The sequence below is a fragment of the Marmota marmota genome, unplaced genomic scaffold (genome assembly GCF_001458135.2).
Source record: "Marmota marmota marmota unplaced genomic scaffold, marMar, whole genome shotgun sequence".
Classification (NCBI taxonomy): domain Eukaryota; kingdom Metazoa; phylum Chordata; class Mammalia; order Rodentia; family Sciuridae; genus Marmota; species Marmota marmota.
In genome coordinates this window covers 1,331,216-1,353,298 of record NW_025999863.1, presented here as the reverse complement: position 1 = coordinate 1,353,298, position 22,083 = coordinate 1,331,216, and the positions used below count along the sequence as shown (strand labels likewise).

Genomic DNA, 22,083 nt, shown 5'->3' with positions numbered 1-22,083 from the left:
AGGAGGGCCACAGACAAGACACAACCAGGGGCTCACACTCCGCAGCCAGCTGACGCTGGCGGAAAGCAGGCCCGGGCCCTGTGGGGGCCTTGGAGGGTCTTCCTTTTCCTGGCTGGAGAAAGCCCCCGTCGTTCCTGCAGGTCTCCTCCCCAGCGCTCTGGAAGCCACCAGGCATAGTATGGGGGCAGCTGCCAAGGAAAGCCCTCCTCTGCATAAGGGCAGCACCCCTCTTCACACCAACATTGCTTCCGTCTAGGACCAGCTTCTGAAACTTCTGACACATTCCAAGACGTGAAGAGCAGGTTAGAACCTAACACAGAGCAAACACTGCGACTTTGCTCCAGGTGCTGGTCTCCAGCCCCTGACCACCCATATGCACATGGGTTTGTCTGGATGGATTTCTGTTTCGTTTGAAGTGCTAGGGATCAAACTAGGGCCTCACGCGTGCTAGGCTAGCACTCTACAGCTGAGCTACATCCCCAGTCCACATGAGCACACCCACAAGCTTCCATCGGCCTCCTGGGCTAGAACACCAGCTCAGCTACGACTGGCTCTCCCAGAGAATCTGGCGATTTGTTTGAGGAGCTGCTATCCACTGCATGCCCAGCAGGGTTGCAGGACCAGGGACGGTGCCTCACCCCCAGTGCCCACCACAGCCCCCTCTAGAGAATGAGCTGACCCAATGATCAGACGCCAAGGGGGAGTCCTGCACCTGGGAAGGGAGGTGGCTTGCAGGCTCTCTTAGACCACCCCAGGAGTGGTTTCCTCTGAGGGTGACTGGGGAAGCAGGCTAATCAGACCCTTGTCACAGAGACAGGACAGATGTCCAACACCCACCAGCCCGTCCCCCACCCCTGCCTGGAGGAGGAGCCTGACGCTGGCTGCACATCTGGTGCGTCTTGCTCTGCCTCGGTCCAGCAGGAGAAGCGAACAAGACAAAGCTCCACCTGGGGCACGCACTGCAGTCCCCCCTCTCAGCAGGAGAGGACCACCTTGAGTCCAGAAGTTCAAGGCCAGCATGGGCAGCACATGGTGACCCCACCTCCACAACAAACAAAAAGAACAAGACAACTCAAGAACACCAATGGCACGACCCCCTCAGAGCCTGAAGAGGCCACAAGAGCCAAGGACAAGAGGACAATGCGTCTGAAAACTCCGACTGCTGCTGCTTCACAAGGGCCGGGCCACCAAGAGCCAAGACCTGTTCCCTCAGTGCTGGAGCAACTGGGGCCCACACAGGCCAGAGCTCGCGCCAAGGTCTGCAGCTGGCCACCAGCCAGACAAGAGCTGGTGGCCCACACAGGGCACAGTCCTCCTGGGGGGGCCGCAGTGAAGCCCGCACGCCTCTGTGGGTAACACCTCACCTTGGCCAGCCCCCTCCTGGGCCCCTGATGGAAGGACAGGACCAACACCCCTGGGCCATTTCCTCATGTAGACCTCAGGGTGAACAAGAAAGGCCACCATTTTCCATCTCTATGTTCTTGGATTCCAATTTTTACATCTCACATTCAACCTCAACAACTGGAAGCCACTCAAAACCTCTGGCAAGGGGCTGGGCTGGGCTCAGCGGTAGACGCTCTCCTCGCAAGACCCTGGGTTCCATCCTCAGCACCACATGCAAAAATAAGCAAGTGAAATAAAGGTGTTGTGTCCAACTACGACTAAAAAATAAATATTAAAAAAAAAAAAAAAAAACATCTCTGGCAAGCTTCTCCAGAGTGCAAAGAGAATGGGGACCTCTCCCATGTGTTCAGGAGCCACACATTCCCTCAGGTGGGTGCCATGCCACTGACCCTGCTCCTGATCTCTCTTCCAAAGCAGACTGAGCCGGGTGCACTGAGGTCCACCTGTAATCCCAGCTGCTCAGGTAGCCGAGGCAGGAGGACAGTGAGCTTTGTCAAAGCCAGCAACTTAGCGAGGTCCTATCTAAAATAAAAAATGAAGGGCTGGGGATGTGGCTCAAGCAGTAGCGCGCTCGCCTGGCATGCGCAGGGCGCTGGGTTCGATCCTCAGCACCACATACAAATAAAATAAAGATGTGTCCACCGAAAACTAAAAAATAAATATTAAGAAATTCTCTCTCTCTTAAAAAAAAAAAATAATAATAACAAGGGCTGGGGATGTACAGTACAGTGGTACAGTACCTCGGATCCAGTCCCAGTGTCAAAAAGAGGAGCAAACTGAACTCAGAAGTCAAGAGCATCAAGCACTTGTGTAGGAGCACACTGTGAACAAAGTGTCTCCAAACGCCTGCTGCCAGGCACGTGAGGGCCTGGAGACGGGGCAGGGGAGCCCAGCATGTGATTAAGGGGAGGGCTGGGCCAGCACCGCCCTCTACTGCTGTCCACCTGAAGGGCTGTGGTACTGGGGCAAACAAGCACTTCTGGCCTATGCCCTGGTTCCTGACAGAGTTCCCATGCCCAGGAACACCAAGTGACAGCCACCTTTTGTTCTGATGAGGCGACTCCTGGTGGGCTCCGGAAACAGCTGGCAGCAGAAAGTACAAGCGATGGCTAGAAGCTTGGTGGTCTCAGTCCCACCTCCAACCACCAGAGAGAAGTGGGGGCTGCAGGTGCGACTAACCGTACCTACAAGATGGAGCCTCCACAAAAACCCCGAACACAAGGGGAGCACATGCAGGTGCGAGGGGTGGTGCACCCGGCTCGAGGGGACAGAACCCTCCCGCGGGACTGTTCAGAACCTCCCCTGGCACCTTGCCATCTGGCTGCTCATCTGCACCCTTTCTCATGTCCTTTGTAACAAACCACTTTTAAACATAACAGGTGATTCCCTGAGTCTTGTGAGCCACGCTGGCCAAGACAGAGCCTGAGGTGGCGTCCCAGGAACACCCACGCGTGAGGACATGAGGTGGCTGACCTCAGAGCCTGCAGCACCAGGTCGACATGGATGTACCCTGCGAGCCAGCGGATCTTCAGGGCCCCTGCCCTGCAGGAGTGAAGGCAGCTCCATTCCCTGCCTGTTCCCACAACAGGGTGAGGCACGGGGCTGGGGAGGGTCACCGAGGCCAACATGCTGGCCCGCTGCATGGGTCCCTTCCATGGTGAACAGTGAAGGTGACGTCAGACAAAGAGCACCAGATGCTGACCATGAGAGGCTTGTGGTCACTCTAGGCCTGAACCTGTCTCAAGTGAGCCTTCTGAGCTCCCAAAGCAGCTCTCCTGGTGGGCTCCGGACAGAGCTGAGACTGCTCTGTCCCTCTCAGCCTGGCCCTCCTGCTCTCAAAAACACAGGGTTCCAGGCAGGCATTGCAGAGACGCCTTGCCCTCCCCCCAACCAAGTTCTGGAAGGGGACTGCTACAAGTGCCACCACCAGCAGCAGCAGCAGCAGCAGGAGACACGCCCTTTGAGCACACCCAGCCAAGAGGTCTACAGGGCTGGCCCAGCCCAGTGCTGTCCCGGACCAGGGCAGCAGCAGCTGGCGGAAACACTGACTCTGGCAGGCAGCTCCTGCTATAGAAGGAGTCACTGAGACTCGGGGGACTCCACACACACCATGCCAGTGTCTGCGACATGGAGTCTCCAATTCTGTCCTTGCTGGCAGCCCTGGCCAACGCCTGATGGACACACCCGCCAAAATGACTATGGAGGCCACAGCCAGCTCCACAGAGGAATTTCGAATCAGCACATGCCATCTAAGAAGAGGTCACTCACTCTAGGATGTGTCCCTATGATGAGCTGCATCCCCCTCACGGAGGAAGCAGCCAGGTACCTCCATTTACCTTTTCTTTTTTTTTTTAGGTGGGGTACCAAGGGTTGAGCTCAGGGGCCCTCGACCCCTGAGCCACACCCCAGACCTATTTTGTATTCTATTTAGAGTCAGGGTCTCACTGGGGTGCTTAGCGCCTCCATAATTTGCTGACGCTGGCTTTAAACTCTCGGTCTTCCTGCCTCCACCTCCGGAGGCACTGGGATTAAGGCATGCGCCACCACACCCGGTTCCATCTACCTTTTGGTGTCGTAGTCAATTAAAACGTAGTTCTCCATGGCAAGCTTGAGATCTGGAATCTCTTCACAGACCCATCTGAAACACAAACAGTTGACCACAAAGAATACCATTATTTAGACTCCATTTTTACACTCCCCCCAGCTTTTTTTTTTTTTAAACCAGGGATTGAACTCAGGGGTGCTTTACAACTCAGCCACATCCTCAGCCATTTTATGCTTAACTTTGAGACAAGGTCTCACTAAATTGCTTAGGGCCTCATTAAATTGTGGAGGCTGGCCAGGAACTTACGATCCTCCTATCTCAGCCTCCAGGGTTGTTGGAATTACAGGCCACCGCAACCAGCTTACCTCCTTCTTGAACACTACTCGCTCTCACATATAAAAACAAAAATCTCTGGGTTGGGGCTGTAGCTCACTGGTAGAACGCTTGCATGGCACGTGTGAGGCACTGGGTTCTATCCTCAGCAGCACATAAAAATAAAGGTATTGTGTCCATCTACAACAAACTTTTTTTTAAATCTCCCATGATTCAACTCAAAATGTGAAAGAGAGAAAGAAGGCATTGCTTTATAACAAATGCAAAGTTTATGATGAAGTTAATGTGAATCACTAATTCAATAAAGGCTTCAGAGTGAAATGAATTTACATGTTATGATAAGAATACAAAAGATTTTTTTTTAATTACCATAATAGGATCTAGAGAGAAATCTGCTCAAATCAGGGAGCTCTAAAAGCAACTTACAACTAGATACTTTAAAAAAGCTATCATCTCGGGCTGGGGATGTGGCTCAAGCAGTAGCGCGCTCGCCTAGCGTAAGTGCAGCCCGGGTTCGATCCTCAGCACCACATACAAAGATGTTGTGTCCGCCGAAAACTAAAAAATAAATATTAAAAAAAAAAATTCTCTCTCTCTCTCTTTAAAAAAATAATTTTAAAAAGCTATCATCTGAAAAATTAAAACTAGTCCAACAACAACAACGGTGCTATTTATTTTTTTTTAATTTTAATATTTATTTTTTAGTTTTTTCGGTGGACACATCTTTGTTTGTATGTGGTGCTGAGGATCAAACCTGGGCCGCACGCATGCCAGGCGAGCGCGCTACCGCTTGAGCCACATCCCCAGCCCACAATGGTGCTTTTTCAACAAGCACTGGGAGGGAGAGACGGGGGCCTGTGTGAAGAGGCAGGACCTAGGTGTTGGCCCGCTGCAGAGCAAAACTCCCTGGGCCCGTGCAGCCCCGCCAAGGCAGCACCCTGCAGACCTCGGAGAGTGAGACAGAGGCAGAGCCATCGGAGGAGGCATGACGCCCCAGGGTGCCACCACCAAGACCAAATGCCTTCCAGCAAAGCAGCTGCAGGCGCAGAGGGCTCCACTGGCGAGTGCCACCCAGCACATCGGGAGAGGACCCAGCTGCAGGCCTGCCATCCCAGCTCCTAGGCAGGATCCTAAATTCAAGGCCAGCCTGGGCAACTTAGCGAGACCCTGCTCGAGACTAAAAGGAGCACCCCAGGCTTCAAACCCCAGGACTGGGGAGGGGAAGAGGGAGAAAACATCATCCTACAAAGACCCTTTCAGTTTCAGGAGGTTGGCTTACCCAGATACCAAAACCAGAAAGAGGCAAGGGACTATAAAGACAAAGGCGCTACAAGAAGGAAAAGTGCAGACCAACAACCCTAAGGGACAGACACAAAAGTCCTGCAACAGTCTGGGGAGCAGGCCTCACCAATCCCTGGAGACCCATGGGGCCTATCCCAGGGAGGAATGAAGACTGCGCAGGGCCATCTCCACAAAGCAGAGGGTGCACACCATGCCACTCAACCTCTCACAGCTGGAGACAGAAAGAGGCGTCCCTTGGTGAAGGGCGTACGGTCACGGTCAGCTCTGCCTGTGGGTTCCCAGGAAGGCCACGAGGAAACCACAGGGCACACAATGGTCCTCGCTGCCCCGCAGCACAGCAGGAACCAGTCCTCCTCTCAACAGTGTGTCCAGTTTCCAGCACTTGAAATAACCCTCATTGCATCCCACACCTGAGGCAGGGGTGACCCCCAAACTCAAAAACCAAAGCCTCTGGGGCCACTGGGCAGTGCAACCCTCCCAATTTCTCCTGGGACCCCTCAGTGTGCCTCTAGTGTCATCAGGCCCTCTTCATCCTCAGCTCACACTGGGGCTGGGGTCTGGTCAGTGGCAGAGGCCTGACTACCCTGTATGCCACGTGCAGGCCCCGGGTCCCATCCACAGAATAGCAAAACACACACACACACACACACACACACACACGTAGAAGACACAGAGGGCTGCAGCTGCCCTTGGCCACTGGGCGCATCTCGGTCATCAGGTGAGGACTTCGGCAGCCACTTCTCATCCACATGGTCCTACAGACCAAGAGCACAGGGAAGCAGAAGCTGGAGGGAGCACTTCAGCAGCCACGCCTCGCCCCAGGACCGCACCAGCAGAGCACCCAGGGAGCACGGAGAGGCAGGCCATCAGAGCCTGACACATGACCGTACTCAAGACGCACACGGGAATCTGTTTGTCTTTACAGTGCTGGGATTGAACTCAGAGGTGCTCTACCACAGAGCCACCCCATGGGGTTTTTGTTTTTGTTTCTTAGACAGGGTTTAGCAAGTTGCCAGGCTGACCTTGAACTTGCGACCCTCCAGCCTCAGCCTCCTGAGTCACTGGGTGACAGGCTGCCCCACCAGGCCCAGCTAAAAGTCAATATATTTATATACACTTCCAACACAGAGTTTAAAAACTCGTGTTTGCTTTTGTTTTGTGGTGCTAGGTATGAAACTTAGGGCCTTACACATGCTAAGCACATGCTCTATCACTAAATTATACCACCTAACCCTAAAAAATTGTTTCTAAATGCCACTTAAAATAGCCTTAAAACGGAGCTAGGGTTGTGGCTCAGCGGTACAGTACTCACCTAGCATGTGTGAGGCCCTGGGTTCGATCCTCAGCACCACATACAAATAAATAAATAAAGGTATTTAAAAAAAAAAAAATTAGCCTTAAAACATATATACTTGGGGGTCATCTCATGAAAGATATGAAGACTTCTACACCAAAAGCAAAACTGCAGAAAAAAAAGTAAAGACAACGTATAGAAATAAAGAAATATATTACAGCTAGACACAGTGGCACATGCCTGCAATCCCAGAGACTCTGGAGGCTGACACAGGAGGATCACAAGTTCAAGATCAGCCTCAGCAACTTGGTGAGACTTTGTCTCAAAATTTAAAAAATAAACATAAAAAGGACTGGGGATGTATGGCTCAGTGGCAAATTGCCCCTGGGTTAAATCACTGGTACCACCAAAAAAAAAAAAAAAGAGGAAAGAAGCTGGGAGGTGGAGGAGCATGCCTATAATCCCAGTGTCTTGGGAGGGTGAGGCAGGAGGGTCCCAAGTTTAAGGCCAGCCTCAACAACTTAGCAAGGTCCTAAGTATCATAGCGGGACCTCATCTCAAAATTAAACATAAAAATAGCTGGGGATGTGGCTCAGTGGTTAAGCACCCCAGGGTTCAAGCCCCAGGACCAAAAAAATACACTACAGTGGGCTGGGGTGGCTCAGTAGTGAAGCACCTGCCTAGCACTTGTGAGGCTCTGGGTTCCATCACCAGCCCCACAAAAAGACACAAGCAGGACTGGGGGTTCAATTCCCAGCACCACAAAACAAGCAAAAAAACTCCACTTGTGCAGCAGAAGCCCGGAGGCTGTTCAGCTGGTCCTTCTCCCTAGCAGCAAATGCAGACTCAAAGCCAGGCGTAAGAAGCCCAGCAGGCCTTCCTGGGGAACATACGCTGCCCCCAGATTGGACATGGGCAGAGCAGAACCACCAAACGGGCATGGAGGAGGGCAGTGCTGGAAGAGGCCACCCCAGGCTGATCCCTTCAGTGCAAGGTCCCAACAGCTGGCCCAGAGGCCTTGCTCTAGCACTGATGAGGCAGAGGGAGGACAGAGCCTGGGGACAGGAATGGGTTTCAGGGCCCTCTGCCCACACTACAAAGCCCGGGCACCAGCACCCCACTCCTGGGTTCCTGCTCCCTGTGGATACTGCAGGGACCCAACAAAATGATACACCAGAAAATCACTACCATACACACAAAGTTCAACCACGTTCAGCTCGAGTATGGAGATGTCACAGCCGTGTGGCACAGGTGGTGGCTGCCCAGTGCTGCATGTTAAGGCTGAGGCCCAGTAAACAATGTCCAAAAAGACCTCAGCCACTGCTCAGCATCGAGGTCCCTCCCTCCGAGCAGGAGGGGCCCCCTCTGAAATCCCCTTATTGGCAGTAAGACAGACCCCTAATCATCTCCACCCTCTCAGAGGTCAAGTCAGGAACGTGCCACACCTAGGTGGATCCTGTCTGTGGGGCTCACTCCAGCCCCAGTTCTCCCCAGCAGATCCTTCTGTCCCTCTAGAGCTGCTGCAGGACCCCTCCCTCTCCCCCAGGAGGTGTTCACTTTGATCAACTGTGTGTACCTTATGCTCCAGGTTACCACTGTGAGTCACTCCGCTAGGGGTTGGCCCCCTGCCCACGTCCACTCACTTCAGGGAGCCACCAGAGAGCACAGCGTTACTGGGGGCAAAGGGGCCCCAAGACAGGTGTAGCTTTGCTGCAGGCCTGAATGGAGCATCCTGACGGGGAGTGGCCCAAATTCCACACATGGGTGGGCCAGAGGGCCTCCCAGGGCACCATCCCTGACCACAGCTCTCGGGAACAGGCAGCTGCCCCCTTTCTCCCTGTCCCCACTGTCACTGGCTCTTCTCTGAACACTCAGATGTGTTAGGGTGAGGGGCAGCCCTCAGTGGCACACACCAGTGACTCGGGAGGCCAAGGCGGAGGATTACAAGTTCAAAGCCGGCCTCAGCAATTCAGTGAGGCCCTAAGCAACTTAGTGAGACCTCGTATCAAATAAAAATAAAATAAAATAAAGAGCTGGGGATGCAGCTGAGTGGTTAAGTATCCCTGGGTTCAATCCTTGTACAAAAAAATAAACAAATAACCTGGGCACGGTCAGGCGCACTGGCACATGCCTATAATGCCAGCAACCCACAAGGCTGAGGCAGGAAGATCACCAGTTCAAGGCCAGCCTGGGCATCTTAGCAAGACTCTAAGGTAAAATTAAAAGGACTGGGGATGCAGCTAGTGGTAGAGCACTCTCCTGGCATGCACAAGACCCCAGGCTCCATCCCCAGGTGGAAAAAGAGAAAAAACCCGGGCATTTTATCTGTCAAGGGTGGTGGACCACAAGAACAGAGCATGGCTGTTGGGCCTGCAGTACAGCACAGAGCCATCTGGGCCCTCCTTGAGGCCTCTCCTGATAGCTCCCCTGTTGAGGCCTGTAACCACCAGGGGCAGGGCCCTCGCGCTCTGGACACCCCCACCCGATACAACAGTGCTCTGCACCTCCCCGGAACTCACCGGATAGTCTCGATGATCTCATGAGCAGCATCATGATGTTTGTCCTGAAAAAGACAAAGCAACGTCTTAGCCCACCGAGCTGCCCTCCCTCCAGGCACGACCCCAGGGAATGGAGGTGGCTACTGATCTCCCTGGTAACCCACACCATGGCGTCCAACCTCTTTTCATTTCTCAAATGATGTGGCTCCTGAGCCCACCCTCAAGAAAGGACAAGTAGATGCCAACCCACTGCAGTGGTGGCCCCCTGAGCTGAGCCTTCCCAGGGGCCACTTTAGCCTAGCCTAGAGTAACTGTCTGTCCGTGATTCTGCCTCCACACAAGCCCAACAAGGGGCTGCGAAGTCACTGAGCCACAGAGATCTATGTCCCATCTGTAAACAGGGGTCAGCATCACAACAACTGTCCAGCACCTATGCGCAGCTGTCTCAAAGCCCAGAACACACCATACCTGAAACCAAGTCCGCCAGCCCCAAACCCACCTCCGACCTCATCCCTGCTCCCCTCTGCACCCCAAGGCCAGCACCCCAGTTGGGTGCCCCTAGAGCTCGGGAGCATGGCCACTATTTGTACAACATACATGTACCCTACATGCTGATAAAAAGTAGGCAAAGGATAAAAAGGAGGAGCAGCACCAGAGAGCGGGTGTTCCCTACCAGCCTGGTTAGAGACCCCAGAGCATCGCCCACTCCTCAGGTTCACCATACTCCCTTCCAAAAACACACAGGACCGTGGCTCCCCGCCCACTACAGTGACCATGCCTGAAGATCCGGACCCTCACCCTCAAGAGGTGTACAGGCACATGCACACCTGCACACACCCAGATGCTTTCCTTGGTGCCCCTGGATCCAGACTGAGAAGCTGCAAGACAAAATCTGGACGTCACCAGCACCAGCCCACCCTGCTCTCCCAAGGCCTTTGTGCCTCACGACATTCACGTCCACAGCCGCTCTCCATCAGCCTGGAGCTGGCTGCCATGACAGAGCACCTGCAGCATTCCCCACCCTGTCTCCAGGAGCTCTCTGCTCAAGCCCCTGCCTCCAGATTTCCTGCACCTCATTCACCACACCCCAGGGGCCACAGACTTTCCCAGTGCAGCCCCTAGCTCTCCAGCACGCAGCCACGTGCCACACGAACAGTGAGCATCTGAAAGGCAGCTGCTGCAGACTGAGGGCCACAAGCGCGCACCACACCCGGCATCTCCAGATGGGGGCAGAAGGGGACACAGAATCTCAATGACAGCTTCACAGTGCACGTGCTGAAATATTTCCTACATGGTTAATAAAGTAAAGACACCACCAGGCTACATGGCTCGTGTTCTAACTCCATGGAACTATTTCTGCTACTGCACACTGGATCTCTTGCCCCATACTTGTCCCAAGGTCACCCCAGACTCTCCTGGGCACCTGGGATGCATGAGCAAACCAACAAACTAGAATTTGAGCCTGGCACCTGGAGTGTCAGAGATACATGTGGAGAGGACTGTCAAGCCTCATGGGGCCTGGGGCCAGCACCACACTCTGGCTGACTAGGCCCATGCAGTGCTACCAACTGGCTCCTGCCGAGCAGCTCAAAGGCGCAGCTCCAGGCCTGTGCCTGCTCTCAGCCAAGCCATGGTTTTCAGAGCTCTACAGCAAGGGACAGTGCCTGCCCCACAGGGATGCTTGGCAAGAAAGGAGAGCATGTCTGAAAGGACCCTGGAAAGGGCTGAGCACACCTGAGCACTCAGTAGCATCAGAACAACTCTCCAGACACCCTGGAGTCTTGTTTCAGAACATCTCAACTGAGACATAATTCTCAGACCATACAACTGGCCCTTAAATGGCCCTTAAAGTATGCGACTTGGACAATAAAAAGCTTGCCTAGCATGCTCAAGGTCCTGGATATCAATATCCAAAACACATATTAGCCTGGTGAGGTGCTGCACGCCGGTAAGCCCAGCAGCCCGGGAGGCTGAGGCAGGAGGATCACGAGTTCAAACCTGGCCTCAGCAACTTAGTGTGGCCCTAAGCAACTTAGCAAGGCTCTAACCAACTTAAAGGGACCCTGTCTCTAAATATAATGTAAAAAGGGCTGAGGATGTGGCTTAGTGGTTGAGTGTCCCTGAGTTCAATCCCCAGTACCCCCCCCCCAAAAAAATCCCACATACCAATAAATAAGTAAAGAAAGTGTAAATTCAGGCTGTGGTACAGCTCAGTGGTGGATGCCTGCCTAGCATGCACAAGGGCCTGGGTTCCATCCCCAACCCTACAGGAAAATAAAAAACGTATCAATTCTATTCACCTAATGTATCCAGAGTTGTACAATTATCACCACGGTCCAAATCCTATTCCAGAACATTCTCATCATCGCAAAAAGAAACCCTTCCACCAGCAGTCACCCTGTTATCTCTCCGACATGGTGCACATGTCTGACACTCCCTGTCTCTACAGACCCTGCTCTGGAATGTGCCAGTGGAGTCCCACATACTATGTGGCCTTTTCTGCTACACACTCTTTTTTTTTTTTTTGGTGGCATGCCTCACACATGCCAGACAAGCACTCCACCACCCAGCTACATCCCAGCCTGAAGCCTTCTGTCGTAAGACACCTTCTCCTGTCCTTTCTGTGTGTGGGGGGTGTGTGTGTGGAGAGGGGTTGGGGAGTATACCCAGGGATACTCTACCTCTGAGCCACATCCCCAGTCCTTTTGAGACAGAGTCCCCGCAGGTTGGTTAGGATCTCATTAAGTTGCTAAAGCTAGCCTCAAACTTGTGAGACTCCCCATTCACAGAGATCACTGGTGTACACCACCACACCCAGCTTCCCAGCCCTTTGTATTCTGAGGCAGAGTCTTGTTTCATTGCCAGGCTGGCCTAGAACTTAGCAGTGCCCTGGGCCAGCTCCCCTCTGGTGCTCCTCATAACCCCCTCCAATTCACTGAGGTGAGGGGTGCACGCCTGTGATCCCAGCATTGAATAGAGCTGTGAACACTCACTGACCCCCGTTCTGTCCCAGAAAGCCCTGGCATGCACAGTGCAATGCCCCGATCCCAGCTCAGCTGTGCTCTTCTAGTGACTCAGGGCTCCAAGAGAGGGAGCCCAGGACCCCTGGTTTGTGAACAGCCCTGGTCTCTGGATTCAGGGAGAACCCCGCTGTCATATCCTCCCGCAGCCCAGGGTCAGAAGCTCCTTCTTCTGAGCAACTACCCAATCTCCTCTCACGAAAAACAACACCGCAGCCCAAAGAAGCAACTGAGAATGTCTCCCAGGTAAAAACCTACCCTCACAGTTGGCTGGGACTAGGAACGCCAGGCGGCGGGCACAAGGGGCTTCCCTGCCCCAGTTTCCAGTTGTGGAGAACACCCACAACTTCCCCAACAGAGGCTGAGGACATAGCTCAGTAGCAGAGCACACACCACAGTAAAAAACACTTCATCAACACAAACAAAATTATGGGCTTGAGTCACAGCTCAGCGGCAGAGCGCTCCCCTAGCACATGTGAGGCACTGGGTTCTTGCCTCGCACCGCATAAAAATATTGTGTCCACCTAAAATTTAAAAAATAACATTTTTTTAAAAAGGTATTGTGTCCATCTTCCAACTAAAAAAAATTTTTTTTTTTTAATATTTATTTCAGTTTTCGGCGGACACAACATCTTTGTTGGCATGTGGTGCTGAGGATCGAACCCGGGCCACACGCATGCCAGGCGAGCGCGCTACCGCTGGAGCCACATCCCCAGCCCTAAAAAAAATTTTTTAATTGTTCCCACCTTGAACCATACATAGTCGCCCTCCTTAATCTGCAGGGAACATTCCCAAGACTCCCAATAGATGCGTGGATCATGGCAAAGCCCTCAGCATGATGACTGTGGCAGAGTTTAATTTACAAACAGGTACAGCAAGTTGTGAACTACAGGCAGTGGCAGAGCAGAACCACCACAACTGCACACGCACAAGGCGTGGGTCTGGAGCGCCACCCAGGAAATGCAGGCCACTGGACAAGCACTGTGAACCACAGCAGCATGTCCAGGCACCAAGACGGCCGCGGGACACATTCATGGTTGCCAGGACACACAGTACGCAGGTGCTGGCAAAGGATGCTATGCAAGATGACGTGCAATTTAAAACTTACAAGTGGCTTATTTCTGGAATTCTCCATCTAGTATTTTGGGGCAGAGGCTGACTATGGGTAACTGACCCCTCAGGCAAAGCAGAACACAGTGTCACAAGGGAAGGTGGTTCCTGACACCAGGTTGCTCCTTCCAGGACTGCTCACCTCCAACTAGGGCAAGGGCCTGGGGGTCCTGCAGATACCAACTCTGAATCTTCACTGACACACACGGGGGTGGGGGTGGATGCAAGAAAGTCCCAGGTGTCGTGGTCAGCAAGAGAACTCACAGAGACGTACACCCACGATAAGGAACCCCAGGTCAGGGAGGAGGCCAGGTGTGGCTCCTGGCTCTGCCACCAATCTGCCCAGCAGTTCCTTTACAAGGGCCACCTGCACACCCTCACTGCTGTTCTGAGAAAGGTCCCAGTCCTAGGGTTCCTACACCAGGCTGCAGAGCAAGACCTGTGCCAGGGCAGAGACCATGAGCGAGGACACAGTGGCAGGCTGGGAGGGATCCTCAGTGGACGCCTACCCAGCACATGGAAGCCCTAGGTTCATCCCCAGCACCACAGAGGCCAGAAAAGAGACCAGGAGTCCCAAACAAGGACAACATTAAACCAAGCACAGCCTTCTTCTGCAGGTCTGTGGTCCCCAGACAGTGGCCCAGCCTCAGGCCCCTGGTCTGCACGGCAGACCCCCTCAGCACACCTCTGTGCTGCCAGGCCTCCAGGCTGCGACACCCTTCCCTGACCCCTGTCAACTGGTGTCCTTTAGACCCCACCACCTATGCCCCTCAGCCTTCAGCATTTGGAAAAGCCCAATCAGATCTGAAGGGTAGTCATGCCCGCTCCACACTCCAGCTCCCAGTTCTGCACAGCAACACCTCTGACCGCCCACCCTTAGCAGAGGCTGCAGAATGGGAACGTGCCTTAGAGACCCAGTGCTCTCTGGCCAGGGACTGGCTCCTGGGCTGAGCAGAGCCTCAGGAAGAGAGCTACTCCACCAGGTGCTCAGTTCCCCAGGGAGCAGGAAACAGCCTTCCAGAAGCTGCAGAAACAAGTCCAACCTGCCACTGCTTTTACGTTTCACTAGTTGTAACAACTGTTCTCTACGGTCCCCAAGGTAACATGGCACCACAAAAGGTACAGAAAAGCCAGTGATGGTGGCAAACTCCTACAACCCCAGCTCCTACGGAGACCAAGGCGCGAGGATGGCAAGTCTGAGACCAGCCTGGGCAGCTCAGAGAGACCCTGTCTCTATGTGAAAAATAAAAAGCACTGCAGGTGTAGCTCAGTGGTTAAGAGCAGGGGTCCAACTCCCAGTCCTGGGGAGAAGAAAAGGCAATCTCCTCAGGTGGGCCTCTGAGTCAAGAGGTGGAGACCTCTTCACCCTGGAGGTCACGGGTTCTTGAGGAGTGTCTCCTGCTCCGTGAGAAACATGGCCAGGTGGTGAGCCTCAAGAAGGGGCTTCCTCAGGCTGCAGTCCCACTCAGTGCCAACTCTGATGCGTGCACAGCAAAACCACAGCTAAAAACACCCTGGACAGCCAGACCCGCAGCTCCCGCCTCTTAGCCACAGTACTCCAGGACCAGGAAACCCCAAAGCCAGCAGACACTGGGGCCTCCAGCCCATGACCACCAAGGAGTCCTCCCCAGGCTGGTCCCAGAAACAGGAAGGGGCCACAGGGGTCCCACTAGGCCCCATCTCCAGCTCCAGAGGAAAAGGGAGAAAACTAAACACAGGTGCAGCGGGGAGTCTGCCAAGGGACCCAGATGAGGAGTGCAGCCACGTGGGCACTGGTGGTCTTGTTTTGGTTTTTTTTTTTTTTTTGGTACCAGGGATTGATCTCAGGGGCACTCAGCCACTGAGCCACACCCCAGCCCTGTACTGTATTTTATTTAGAGACAGGGTCTCACTGAGCTGCTTAGCGCCTCGCTATTGCTGAGGCTGACTCTGAACTCACATTCCTCCTGCCTCAGCCTCCTGAGCCACTGGGATGACAGGCGTGCGCCACCACGCCCCGCCAGGGTGGTCTCTGGTAGGGCAGGTGCTGTCCCTCACCCCTAGGTGGGGCAGCATGGCCCTTGGCCTGGCTCCAGATGTGGGCACCCAATGCTCCCAGGGCTGCCTGTGCAGTACCCCTCGAGACACAGCACACTAATGGGTACAGAGGAAGGAGATCCAGAGCCAGGGGCAGGGGTCTGGGTACTCCACATGGGCCTGGCCAGACTGACACTATTAAATGCAAAACACACTGCGCTTCAGACTTGAAATGAAAACCTGCTGCAGAATGAACTCACTCTGATTTTTTACTTTTCAGAAGGGGTCTCGCTATGTTGTCCAAGCTGGCTTCAAACAAGCCCTGCCTCAGCCTCCTGAGGAGCCGGGACTATGGGTGCGGCACTGCACTCAGCCAAAAGAGCATTTTTAAACTTGACCCTGAACCTGTAGTCCACAAAGGGCCCTTGGGCCCAGCCCACATCTAGGCCCAAGTGGAAACCACAGCAGAGCTGCCCTTTCTGGCAGCCGCTCTCTACAGGAAGGAGGGCAGCGTAGAATGGGAAGGACAGGAGTCCTGCTGCGCAGCTCCAGGCCAGCACTGAGCCCAGACAGCCCCTCAACAACTGCCCATCGTGACAACTGCACTGCCCGGCAGCCCAAAGGCTCCCCCGAACGTGCTGGGCAAGTAGCCTTGGAGGTCTCTGAGGAGAGGCTGATGCCACCCCCGCCCAGGCCAATAAGGGTGAGGAGGTGGGACACAGCAACGAAGCTCACAGCCAGGACTCTCTCAGCTTCACAAGAGATGCTCTGCTGCCACAGGCCAACGTGGCTGAGAGCTGGGGCCAAGGCCCACAGGTGGCCTGAGGGGCACAGGGTCAGTCCTCCCTGCTCCCAGGCAGCCCAACAGAAGTGGTGCCACACCCCTGTACACAAAGTGACAGCAGGTGTGGCAGAGGTCTGAACCACCACCCTGTCTGCAGACACCACTGCTGTCTGCCCTGGCACAGGCCTGCCATTAGCACCACCCGGGATGAAGGCCAAAGTCCTCACAGGGCCCAACACCTATGACCTGGCCCAGCTCACCTGCAGAGTTACTTGGCACGAGCAGGAATGGACCTCAAGGAGGACCTCATGCTACGTGAGAACCAGAGACAACAGGGCCAGTACTGACTCCCTAGACAGGGAACCTCCAGAACAGGTAAGTCCTGAGACTGGACGTGGATTTGTGGGGGCAGGGCTGGGGAGGGCAATAGGCAAAAACAATTACTGTACACTCTGGGGGAGCGCTGGGGGCACAACACACTGTATCACTTAGGCATACCTCCAGAGTCCTTTAGTTTGTTTTTGTGCTGGAGACTGAACCCAGGGGCACTTAACCAAAAGCCACATCCCTAACCCTTTTTATTTTTGGAGACAGGGTCTCCTAAGTTGCTTAGGGCCTCACTACGTTGCTGAGACTGGCCTTAAACTTGCAATCCTCCTGCCTCAGCCTCCGGAGAGGGATTATAGGCGGGAGAGGGATTACAGGTGTGCCTACTGCGTCCAGCTTCATTTTTTATTTTGAGACAGAGTTTCACTAAACTGCTAAGGCTGGGGGCTGGGGATGTGGCTCAAACGGTAGCGCGCTCGCCTGGCATGCGTGCGGCCCGGGTTCTATCCTCAGCACCACATACAAACAAAGATGTTGTGTCCGCCGATAACTAAAAAATAAATATTAAAATTCTCTCTCTCTCTCTCCCCCCTCCCTCTCAAAAAAAAAAACAAAAAAAAACTGCTAAGGCTGACCTGGAACTTGTGATTCTCCAGCCTCAGTTGCTGGATGACAGGCATGGCTACCACACCTGGAAGGGTATACACCTTCACAGGGCTGAGGTTGGAACATAGGCCTAGCTGACATGCACATTCCTAAGAAGCCCAGAAAACAAAAATAGGGCCAAAGCAACAAATAGAACATCCAGCCAACCAACCACATCCAGCAGCCTGCCTGTACCCTTGAAATGCAGGCTGTGAAGCACAGAGTCTTTCTCAGCCTCCACACTACTGACACTCGGGGTCCTCCTGCTCCCTGAGTCTTACAGGTTATCAAGCAGCATCCCTGGGTTCCCCCACCCCAGATCTGACAACCACGGATGTCTCCAGACATCACTGTCCCCTGCAACACAGCCCCCACCCCACCCCCGCCCCAGAACAGCTGGCTTGACCTTTCCAGAGTCAAGGGGCCCAACCTGATGGCTCCTGCCTGGAGCATTTTGTAGTCCATGGGAGGTCCTGGTGGGAGAGGGGTGTGTCCTCAGTCACCTGGGACTGAGCTGCAGGAGGACAAGAGGAACTTGGGATCACCATTTCCTACTAGTGTGCCTGCATCAACCTATGGTCACTCCCAGACAAACAGCTTCCAGCAGAGGCCAGGCTCAAGGGACCCTGTAGCTCACACCACCTCCCTAGCACATCCCCAGCTCCTGGACCATCCTGCTCGCCCAGGCCCCACCAGGACAGCAGGCAGCGTGACCTGGATTGAGTGACCAAGCACCACAGCCAGCGCATCGCCACACCAACACATCACCAGCTTCTGTCTGTCACTCTTTCCCTTCTCCACTAAGTCCCCCGCCACAGAAAGCAGGACAATCACCCACAGAGGCCAGCCTCAGAAAACACCTGTGAGTCACGCTGCCCACGCTCTCTGCCACCCACCAGCTGCGGCACACTCATCAGAGGGTCGCTCAGTCAGAAGGCTGTCTCCAAGGCCCACAGCCTAATGAGTCACCAAGAGGAAGGCCACCCAGCAACCCTCAGGTTCTTTCTCTGTGCTGTCAGGCAAGTCACCAAAAATGCCACTCTATCCTTCCCCACAGAAGGGCCTTCCTGCTTTAGGAATGCCACCAAGAGCTCTCAGGTCAGTGATGAGAGGGCACCCAGGCCTGAGTCAGTGCAAGCACCAACACTGCCCGCCTCCCCGTGGCACCCGCCAGCTCAGCTGTGCAGACCCAGTTTGACACTGGCCATTCTGAGGACAGTTGAAGCTGTTTCCACTTCCTCCCCCAGAGGCCCTGTCCTCCAAGAAGCCCCTGTACCTCCCCAAGGGCCACTGGCAGCCCCTCCCTCTGGGACCTCTGATGATCTTCTCTGTGTGGCACTATAATTTTCCTGACCTTTTTCTTTCCTTCTCCTTTTTTTTTTTGTAATTTATTTATTTATTTTCAGGTGTAGATGGACACAACACAATGCCTTTATTTTCATGTGGTGCTGAGGATGGAACCCAGGTCCCGCCTGTGCTAGGCGAGCGCTCCACCGATGAGCCACAATCCCGGCCCCTTCTTCCTTCTTTTTTTTTTTTTAATTTTCAGTTGAAAATGGACACAACACCTTTATTTATTATTTTTATGTGGTGCTGAGGATGGAACCCAGTGCCTCACACGTGCCAGGCAAGGGCTCTACCACTGAGCCCAGCCCCAGCCCTGACCTTTTCCTTTATAACTGAACTGCTTGCTGACATGGTGGCTGTGACTGTCATCCCAGGGAGTGAGGAGGCTAAGGCAGGAGGACCAAATTCAAGGCTGAACTTGGCAATTCAGCAAGACCCTGTCTCAAAATAAAAATAAAGAGGTCTGGGGAGGGGACTCAGTGGTTAAACACCCCCGGGTTCAATCCCCAGGACAAAATAATGACAACAACAATCAAACTCCTGGGGCTGGGGCTGGGGCTCAGCGGCAGAGGCCTCGCCCGGCAAGTGCAAGGCCCTGGGTTCCATCCTCAGCACCACACAGAAGTAAGTGAATAAAATAAGGGTATTGTGTCCAATTACAAAAAAAAAAAAAAATTGAACTACCTTGGTTAGGTAAGGTTCTAGAGACTGAGGAACATGTCCTGTCCTCTGTGCTGGGTAGGGGCACTGAGCATGTTCTGCAGGTGCTTTCACAAACAAGCACGGACATCTGCAGGCCATATTTCAAATGTACTGTCACAGGAATACTGTGACCCTCTGACCCACCCCAAACCTAAGCTTCTGAAATAGTCCATTTTCACTTCAAGTACTGCAACTCATTTCTGAGACAGCAAAATTCTTCAACAGGAACATGGCAGGTTAAAAGGGAGCACCATAACCAGGCACCCTGCACACACCCACCACCCAGTGACTCCCGAGGCGGAGGCAGGAAGACCCCAGTTCCAGACAGGCTGGACAACCCAGACCTGGCCCACAATAAGACACAAGGGCTGGGGATGTGCTGTCAGTGGTCGTGCACCTCTGGGCTCCGGCCCAGTCGGGAAATAGCTCCACAAGCTGCTGCTCCCTACTCTGCCCAGGGAGATTCCAACCCCTCCACCTGCAACCTGCCGGCCCTCAGTCAGCAGCAAGACGACCATGCCGGGAAAGGCCCATGATGTTCAGTCAAGTAAGGTCCTGGCCAGGGAGGGAAGGGGCTAGGCGAGGAATCCGGCCTGCCATTGTGAAGGTAGATCCTGCCCGGCTGAATGGAAGGTCTTATCCACGCAGGGTGGGGACACAGCCACTGTCTCTGGGTGAACTTCCACCTTAGAACCAGAGAAGGACAGGGGAACCTGGCAGCAGCACTCTGCCCAACCCCTGATGTCAGGCTCCAGTGGAGTTCCGAACTTTTTGCTTTTCTTCCCCTTTTTTGGCACCAGGGATTAAACCCATGGGTGATTTACCACTGAGCGACATATGCAGCCTTCTTTATTTTGAGAGAGGGTCTCAAACTTGCAATCCTCCTGCCTCAGCCTCCAGAGTCACTGGAATGATAGGCGTACACCACTGTGCCTGGCTAGATGTCTAAGCTTTTTTATTTTTAACTTATTGTGCTGGGACTCTAACCCAGGACCCCTTATACACTAAGCAAGTACTCTCCCACTGGGCTACACCACCAGCCGCCTTTTCCACTTTTAGGATGAAGGGTGGCGGCCGTCCACTGGCACAGGCCCAGCAGCCCTGCTCTTAAGCCTCCTCAAAGTCAAGGCAAGACTTCAATTCATGTGAAAACCTGCCCACTGATGTCCAGAGCCCCTTTACTCTAATCAAGAAAAAAGAGAAAAAGAGTCCGTGTCCTGCGACTGCAGGATAAACAAAAACTGACCTCTCTACCCAAGGGATGCGGCGCAACAAAAAACAAAAACTGCAGGCTGGGGATGAGTTCAGCGGCAGAGCCCTCGCCTTGTATGTGTGAGGCCCTGAGTTCCCAGTACAACAACAAAAATAAATAAATATTTGGTTGGAGGAGAAACTTATAATGGGATTTGGATGGGCAAGGTAGCACACAACTATAATCCCAGCAACTCTGGATTTCTGGTAGGAGGATCCCATTAGCCTAGGTGACTCAAACTAAAAAATAAAACCAGGTACAGTGGTGCATGTGAGTAAGCTCAGCATCATTGGAGGGTGAAGCAGGAGGATCACAAGTTTGAGGCCAGCCTTGGCAACTTAGACCTGTCTCAAAATAAAAAGGAAAAAGGACTGGGATGTAGTTCAGAGGTAAACCACCTGTAGGTTCAATTCCCAATACCAAAAAAAAAGGAAAGGAAACACCTTGGGCAGGGGGTGTGGCTCACTGGTAGAGCCCTGGGCGTGACCCCCAGCACACCACACATCTCAATAATTACAAGGACTGCAGAGATAACTCTGATACCCAAAGCAACTTGGAGGAGATTAGATACATTTTGCTGACTTAAGCACCAGAGCCAAAGGGCTACACACTGTTGGTTCATTCATCTGACTTTATGGAAAAGGCAAAAGCATCATCACAAAACAGTTAAGGGGGTCTGGGGATGTGGCTCAAGCGGTAGCACGCTCGCCTGGTGTGCATGCGGCCCGGGTTCGATCCTCAGCACCACATACCAACAAAGATGTTGTGTCCGCCGAAAACTGAAAAATAAATATTAAAAAATTCTAAAAAAAAACAGTCTAGGGGCCAGGAAGTCGGAGGTAGATATGGGTGGGCAAGACAGTGGTTATGAGGCCCAACGTATCTGTCAAAACTCACAGAACTGAACTCTGAATGTGAACGACCCTGCAGATAGCTGAGAGAGGGGACAGGAGTTAAATCCGAAACTCCTGTGGCCTGGAAGGAAAACCGTGGGAGTCTCCCTCCTGATGCACACCCAGCCGCCCAACAGGACAGGCAGAGCGCGGGCCTCCCTCCTGACGGCCGCCGCCACCCTACTTCCAAAGCCGGGCACAGGCCAGGGAGTCAGGAGCCCCGGGGCGGCCCAGCAGGTCTGGGGAGGGGCGGGGGGCAGAGGGCGCCAGGTCCCCTACAGGCCTGCCTCTCAGGCCCTATGCACCCAGAGCGCCCCGAATCCTGCCTGCTTCAATTTCCACCCACATGCAAACTGACCCCCAGGACCAGGGTGCTGAGGACCCCGGGGGATCCCTGGACTTCTGGAACCCCAGGCAGAAGGCTTTGTAAATCTCCACTCAGCCTACAATTCTAAGAGTCCCTAAAATTCGGGGGACAGCACTCCCACTTCACAGGACAGCTCCAGTCCTGCCCACCCCCAGATGAGGCGACAACCCTCCCAGCTCGCGGGGCCGCACCGTCCTGCCCCCAGGGTCAGGGGGACAGCCCTCCCAGCTCCGAGGCCGCACGG

General features: G+C 53.8%; 2 protein-coding genes across 2 annotated transcripts in view; one reads left to right on the top strand and one right to left on the bottom strand.

Annotated features, from left to right (window-relative positions):
- Positions 1 to 19,845, bottom strand: part of Dot1l (DOT1 like histone lysine methyltransferase) — a 58,303-nt gene extending 38,458 nt beyond the window's left edge. Inside the window, exons 1-4 of the mRNA XM_048810718.1 lie at positions 19,777 to 19,845; positions 10,175 to 10,309; positions 9,398 to 9,441; positions 3,968 to 4,042 (exon numbers count right to left, since the gene is read on the bottom strand). Coding sequence (XP_048666675.1) covers positions 3,968 to 4,042; positions 9,398 to 9,441; positions 10,175 to 10,309; positions 19,777 to 19,845 — 323 coding nt within the window. The remainder of the gene's footprint in view (positions 1 to 3,967; positions 4,043 to 9,397; positions 9,442 to 10,174; positions 10,310 to 19,776) is intronic.
- Positions 19,846 to 21,027: 1,182 nt separating this feature from the next.
- Ap3d1 (adaptor related protein complex 3 subunit delta 1) overlaps positions 21,028 to 22,083 on the top strand; it is a 51,545-nt gene continuing 50,489 nt past the window's right edge. The window contains exon 1 of the mRNA XM_015503610.2: positions 21,028 to 21,036. The gene's annotated coding sequence lies outside the window, so the exon portion shown is untranslated. The remainder of the gene's footprint in view (positions 21,037 to 22,083) is intronic.